Below are 7,954 nucleotides of genomic sequence, written 5' to 3'. Positions count from 1 at the left end.
AGTTTGTTCTCCAAGTATTTATTGACTACCAATAATTTCCCTCTAAAATAACATGATAGTTCAAAATAAGTTGTAAAATTATTTCATCACAACTTAAAAACTGTGGAAGGATAAGATGATAATTTCTCGTTATAGACACTTTAAATTGGAGATCAATTAGTAAGAAACATGTGTGACATGTTAATTGTTACTTATTTGTTAATGGAAACTTTTTATTAAGGTCAAAGCACCCACAAAAGAACCATTGTCTTTAGTCCTCTCCTTTTATTTTCTTGGGTCCAAGTCTGAAGTTTCCACAATCTCTCAAAATGTAAGATTGTCTTTTGTCCCCTCAGTTCCTAAAGTTTGGCAAAGTGCTTTATTTATGAAGATTTGCGATTTGCCAAGGTGCCTTTTCTCCATTGGAAAATTATAAAAGTGGGGGTGGGTGGAAATTTAAAAAATATTAATCAAAGAATGTGGAAAAAAAACGAGGTAATATTAATGTTGTTGCAAATGAATAGTTTCTAAGAAAAAGTAGAAACGTGATTTTCCCCGATTTGGATGCATTCTACCACTTTCCATATATCTCATTTTTTTTGAATGCATGCCCACCACAGAAAGGTTCTTAGCAATTGATTTATCTTTTGACGTGCACTTTTTATTTGGGCACGACTACTTTAGACTTCTGTTTTTATTTTTTATTTTAGCTTATTATTAGTTGCTAAGAGACAAAATATAAAAAAAATGTTGCAAATTTCCTGGACCAGAGAAATTATTTTCTCTGCACCACAGGTAAATGTAATGGATACTGCAATCCACTAATTTTCATGCCAATCACCCATTCTTGTAAAGCTATATTTAACTCACAAGATACTTGGGAACTATAGAAGATCTTGTGATGAATGCACAAAAGTATTGTTCCCACTGGCTTGGCTAATAACAACACATCATTTTCACTTTTATTTACAAGATTATGGCACATCAGTTTTATTTACTCAAGGTTAAAACATGCATGGTAACTTACTGATTTCGGTATTACTCAACGGAGGTAAAGTTGGGATTTACGGTATGAATTTTTGATTCGTCATCAAATCCATAGCTCATCTTAGTGATTGGGTTTGCGGTTCGTCCGAACCCGTAAATAATGTTTTCCCTCCGCCCATGTTACTCCATATGTTTAAGGACTAGACTACTTACGGTGTTTTGGTGGTGCTAAATGTTATCCCAAAGTATATTTTCTTGAAATATGTTATCTTTGATGAGATCATTTTCTAGTAGAGTATTTGGTTACTTTGATCCAAGAAAAAGGCTACCACAAAAAGATGAAAATTAATTTTGTTACTTAGGGGCGGAGGCCATTTTTATCCACAAATATCTCAACACATACTCTAAATCACTTTCTTTGACCATTCAAACACTGTTGTCAATTTCTAATACTCAGAATAATCATCAAACACTTCTACCGTCTTACTCTATTCTTCACCTCGTGTAATTATCATATATCGCCTAATCCTATACGAACCAAATATTGGCATAAATGATCTAGATTTTCCAAGGTGAACATTTGCTAAAAAATTGCTTTTCTCCTTAATATAACACGTTTAAAGGGATATTTAAATGACTAATTTTATTTTCTTAAACTAAAGGTGTAATCCCTTTTTAATTACCACAGACTAAGCACTTTTTCCTTCTTTCAAGTTCATGGGTACAGGCATCTAGCAGTTCACTGTCAATCATTTTGTGTATCATTTGAGGCTAGGGACCACGAAATTTCTTGTATTAAAAAAAAAAAAAGGAAAATCAAAATAAGGAAAAGACAATCATGTGGACTTACCACTCCCTTCGATAATGGACCTAAGTAGAATAAAAAAATATAGATATTAAAATAATAAAAAATTAAAAACACAGGAGTTAACCCCAAACCTACGGCTATAAAAGGGTAATGGAATCAATTGAATCTTACCATAGTCTTGGATACCTTTTCCTCTGCAACCTTTTTTTCTTATTATCGTTCAAAATGGCACTTCCTGAAACACAACAAGATACTAAAACTCTCCCAGATGCCTGGGATTACAAAGGTCGACCAGCTGTTCGTTCCTCGTCCGGCGGTTGGTCCAGCGCCGCCATGATTTTAGGTACTTTTGCCTTTTCTCTCTTCTTTAGGACGGGTTCTGTGAGTTCAATATAACTGAATCATTGCTATAGCCCCGAAAAATGTACACATACAATGAAAAATATATATCGATATAATAAGATCACCTTTGTTCTGAAATCACTAACTCTTGAGTTTTTTCTACGCTTTTTTTTAAAAAAAAATATTATAGGGATTGAGGCAGTGGAGAGGCTGACGACGTTAGGTATTGCTGTAAATCTGGTGACATATTTGACTGGAACCATGCATTTAGGAAATGCTAGTTCGGCCAACAATGTTACTAATTTTCTTGGAACTTCATTTATGCTCACTTTGCTTGGTGGTTTCGTAGCCGACACTTTTCTTGGACGGTTCGTCAACCTTTATATACCTTAAACTTTGGAAGTTCATATACTAAAATTTATCTGTCACTAATTAACATCTTTGTTCTTTACTTTAATTATTTCAGGTATCTTACAATTGGTATCTTTACCACTATTCAAGCCATGGTACGTTCCATTTTTTACATCTTAATTGATTGGATTGGCTAATAGAAAAATGTTTATTTTCTGAAGTGACTTCACTCACCTTTTTGAGTGCCATCATTTTGGAGTTGGACTAATTAATCATATATGGTGATTCTTTTTCTTACGTGAGATTGATGCATGTAAAATGATCTTAATTTTTTAAGAATCTGTGATGAGGAGAATGGAAAGAGTAAGAATGACAACCATCAATGGAATAAAGAAAACCAAGAAAAACACCATGTTTAGATTGCATCAAAACCTGTCATATTATAGATGTTGTGAAGAGGAAAATCGAATAAGAAGGGAATTTAGATGGAGAAAATGTTTAATAACACTTGGTTTAATAATCAACTATTTTTATGAAGAATGAATTGGACATGGGCGTTGAAAGATCAATTATTATGAAATAAGAAAGTGGAAAGAGAAGGAAGAAGAAGAAAGAAAGAAGAAAAATACATATAACCTCCACTAGTTGAATCTTTTAAAAGAGAAAGATTCTATTTATCATTTCTCTTTCTTCAAATAGAGTTTAAACCTAATATACTAATTATAGTTCATAGATTTTTATATTATAAAGTTAGTTTATTACAACAAATAACTCTTCGTAACTTAAAAGTTAGTATTAACCTACTATAACACTATAACTGAATAAATTATTAATTGATTTTCTTGTTATTTATGAAAAATAGGGTGTTACCATATTGACCATCTCCACCATAATCCCAAGCCTACGACCACCAAAGTGTTCCCCAGGGAGCTCAACATGCATTCCAGCAAGTTCCAAACAACTCATGGTTCTATACATAGCACTATACATGACGGCGCTCGGCACCGGCGGCCTGAAATCCAGCGTCTCCGGCTTCGGTTCCGATCAATTCGACGAAACCGACAAGAAAGAAAGAGGACAGATGATAAAATTCTTCAACTGGTTCTTTTTCTTCATTAACGTGGGATCCCTTGGTGCAGTGACAGTACTAGTGTATATTCAAGATAATTTGGGAAGAGAATATGGTTATGGAATATGTGCTTGTGCTATTGTTATTGGTTTGGTCATATTCTTATCGGGCACAAGAAAATATCGTTTCAAGAAACTTGTGGGAAGTCCATTGACACAAATTGCTTCAGTTTTTGTGGCTGCTTGGAACAAAAGACATATGGATTTGCCTTCTGATTCTTATCTTCTATATAATATTGATGATATTCCTGGGGATGGAAATAAAAAAGCTAAGCAGAGATTGCCTCACAGCAAGGAATTCCGGTGAGTTTTTTTTTTTTTTTAATCCTTTAACTGCTAGTATATATTAACTGTCTTTTCACTATTATTGTCATCTAGCTCTTCACTTTTTTCCTTTTATTTTGTTATATATATTTCCTTTTGAGACTGAAATAATTTTTGTTTTCTTGTTGTTTTTCTTAAAAGTATAAAAAGCAACTTCTTATTTCTTCTTGGCAACCAAATTATTACTCCTATATCAACCTCTTGTAGGCTAATTAATTATAAATATATTAAAAAAGAATAGACTTCAAATTTCTAGAGAATAATTTGAGTTCTAATAACAAAAAGTTAATCAAGTTCCAAATACTATCTTAAATCCTTCTATTGACTCCCATTTCACGCATTATTAGAAAGTGAAATGATCCTTTTAAACCATGTGCCATGTCCTCTCTAGATCATGCTAAGAATTGGAAATGAAGTTTTTATGTGCAAGTTATCATTCCTGGTTGGCTTGATTATTTCCTTGCATTATTTGAAATGTTTTGAACATGTCCCCATGGTAGGCCAAATATTTGATAGCTAACCATCAACCAATTCAACATCATCTCCAATCAAATCCCAAAATTATTTCCATTTTGTCGAAATATTTTAGGATATATGGACAACAAAGCTATATAAGTTTTTGAACATTTTGCAAGTTGATTTGATCACAAGCCGAAGGTCTATCGGAAATAGCTTTTTTATCTTCACACAATAAAAGTAATGATTGCGTACTTCACTTATAGGATTAGATTGGGTTTATTGCTGTTCTTGTTTGCAAGTTGGCTTGAAACTTATTGAATATACACTAGCCTAAACCCTCCCCTACACAAGGAATTTTGAATAGACCCTCTCTAACTCTTAACTAATCTTTTTTAATATTTGATAGTAGACCTTGCCGACTTTTGCCTACGGAGAGTGTGGTAGCTATATTTATAAAAACAGTATCGCTGTGTTTCCTTTTCAAAGTAATATTTTGCTTTCAAATCAAAAGGTGGTAATCATACACCTTTTTTAATAATTAAATAGTTAGTAACAAAAAGAGGTAAATAATACTGTCACACTAACATTTCCTTGATAACGACTTGACCACACAATAAATTTTGAAAACTACCACACGTTGACGCTTAACAAAAAAATGAAAATATACCCTTTTGTTATCTTTTTCCCTCTCTTTCTTTTATGATCACATGATTCCTAATTCTTGTACTAATTTGTTCAATACAAGTAGTCTTAGGGAAAAAAAACTGAATTTGCATTATTTGTTGGGGGATGGATGGAGTGGGATGAGGAGAGGGGGTGGGAGTCGAAAATATCAACAGAAACTGATAAATTTCTGAACTTAAAGGCTGTTTAAGTCACTGGGGGTCTAGAGTTCCTTTATCTAGTAGAAAGATAACGTCACCTGTCAGATAAAATTACATATAGTAGTATTTTTCTCATCAAAAAGAAAGAAATGTTTGTACTATACTATAGATGAAGATGCAGTGTACACTTGGACTTTTAAGAATCAAAAGGAAACTAAGATCACGAGACCATCTTAGCCAGTCTGTCACCTAATCGATCTTCACGCCCCTTGCCTTGTGCCCATACAACTTGTCAAGTTTTAAATCAAGAAAAAAATATATAAAGAAAAACAAGTGGAGGACAATAATAGAATTAGCTTCGTGCTTCTTTTTTTTTTTTTTTCATTTTCTAACTTGAAATTTTATTAACAATAATGTCCACAATGAAAGACAAATATATCATTAAATTCCAATTATATTGTGGGCCAAGATTTTGACTATGGATTTTGTTTTGATTCTGCAGTTTCTTGGACAAGGCAGCTATTAAAGTACAGGACCCTGAATCCGCTGGAATTACCGTGGTAAATAAATGGAACTTATCAACTTTAACCGACGTTGAAGAAGTAAAATTGGTAGTCCGAATGTTACCAACATGGGCCACGACCATTATGTTTTGGACTGTCTATGCTCAAATGACAACATTTTCAGTGTCACAAGCTACAACAATGGACCGTCACATCGGAAATTTCGAAATTCCTCCGGCCTCATTGACACTTTTCTTCGTCGGAAGTATCCTCTTAACGTGCATATTCTACGACCGTGCCGTCGTACCGGTTTGTCGACGTGTCCTAAACAATCCTCACGGTACAACCCCGTTGCAACGTATTGCAGTTGGATTAATACTTTCAATTATAGCCATGGTTGCTGCTGCTTTAACTGAAGTGAAGAGATTGAATGTTGCACATTTGCATGGATTGACCAATGATGCAAATGCCAAGGTTCCTTTGAGTGTTTTTTGGTTAGTTCCGCAATTCTTGCTAGTAGGGGCAGGTGAGGCATTTACTTATATCGGACAACTTGATTTCTTCCTAAGGGAGTGTCCTAAAGGAATGAAGACAATGAGCACGGGGTTATTCTTGAGTACACTTTCATTAGGGTTTTTCTTTAGTTCTATTTTGGTGACTATAGTGCATAAGGTGACAGTGAAAAACCCATGGTTAGCTGATAATTTAAACCAAGGAAGACTCTATGATTTCTATTGGCTATTGGCAACGTTGAGTGTGTTGAATTTGATGATTTTCTTGTTTATTTCAAGACGGTATGTGTACAAGGAGAAGAGACTTGCTGAATGTGGGATTGAAATGGAGGATTCAGAGCCAGCTTGCCACTAAATTGCACAAGGCAATTATGTTCTTTAAAGCAAATTAGGTTTTTTATTTTATTTTATTTTTATGGTTTTGGGTTTTTCTCTTTTTTGCTTCTTTTAACTTTATTGGAAAGGTTACGTGTGTATGGTAACCTAGATGTATATGTACAAGAAATGGGAAAGAGCCTAGTTAATGAAAAATTATAGAGCTCTTACTCTTCCTTTCTCCCTTGTATCTGTAGAATAACCCAAATAATATAAATCAAATCTCAATGCAAGAGCCAGCTTCCCACAGAAAGTATCGTTTTCTTCTAGTATAATTCTTATTATTGTTTTCCTTCTTTTTTTCCCCTTATGTTTTACTTTTCCTGTATTATCATAACTATTAGATCAGTGATAATCAAACTATTCAATGTTTTATTATATTAGTCTTTGATTTACTTTGTTAGGTGTAAAAATAATAACAAAAAAGCTAGATCTTGGAAACTGTACAGAACTTAAGTTTAGAAGAAAAAAAAAACAATATAGATATTTAAGTAATTTTTATGATTAATTTGTTCAGGTTCTAATTTGCACGAGTGGTACGCATAATATCACATGCCATTTTGGCTAAACAAGAAAAGATGAAATAATATCGGGAACATGAATTTCTAAGGCAAAAAGGTGGACCAAATAAATAATAAATTACCTTGAATTTCGAGTTCCCACATGATTCACGTGCCCTTATTTTCCACCCATAGTTTTTCTTTCTGTGCTTTGTTCTATCGATTGGCACATAACCAACTATAGCTTAAATAATTCAGAAGTAATTCAAAAGACAAAAGAAAAACATAGCAAGTAATCTTTATATCCCAAATAGTGATTCAAAAAAAGTGTCTAATCAATGTAATTAAGCGACTATATAATAAGAATTTGAATACTTAAAAGTTAAAATTTTCTTGTAGTGACAATAAACATTATATGTGTTAAAAAAATCTGCTCAAAGTAACAATATAACATTTGAGATTATGGAAAAAGATCATGAGAAGGTTACGGAGGTGTGAAAGTTACAACTATAATAGTGAGATATAGTGGGGCTATCTACATAATGGAAAAGAATAGAGAGTTATATTTGATTAGTGAACATCCATATAAATATGTATTTCATAACAATATGATAATTTTATCTGAAAACTTAAGTTTTGTGCACCAACTTATCAAATTTCAACAATTTAGGATCTTGATTCTTAAAGGAACAGTTCAATAGTCAATTAGCTCAATGTTTTTATTGCAGCACAAGATTCAAAACTTCGTCTTATGGTTATAGTCTTGCAGTTCATGCGACTCTATTTTCTGTTAACTATGTAATAACAGGGTCGATTCCGGGATTACGGCCTCGATATTCTCGAAGGCAGGCGTTCTGACCTT

At 33.1% G+C, this 7,954-nt stretch overlaps 1 protein-coding gene across 1 annotated transcript; it reads left to right on the top strand.

Moving 5' to 3' along the window:
• Window positions 1-1,999: 1,999 nt before the first annotated feature.
• LOC107800678 (protein NRT1/ PTR FAMILY 6.3-like) lies at window positions 2,000-6,572 on the top strand. The gene is given in 5 exon segments (NM_001325688.1): window positions 2,000-2,117; window positions 2,307-2,484; window positions 2,583-2,622; window positions 3,330-3,898; window positions 5,705-6,572. Coding segments are annotated over 5 exon segments (1,773 nt in total).
• Window positions 6,573-7,954: the final 1,382 nt, after the last annotated feature.

The sequence above is a fragment of the Nicotiana tabacum genome, chromosome 1 (assembly GCF_000715075.1).
Source record: "Nicotiana tabacum cultivar K326 chromosome 1, ASM71507v2, whole genome shotgun sequence".
Lineage (NCBI taxonomy): Eukaryota > Viridiplantae > Streptophyta > Magnoliopsida > Solanales > Solanaceae > Nicotiana > Nicotiana tabacum.
This window is presented reverse-complemented; position numbering and strand designations above follow the sequence as displayed.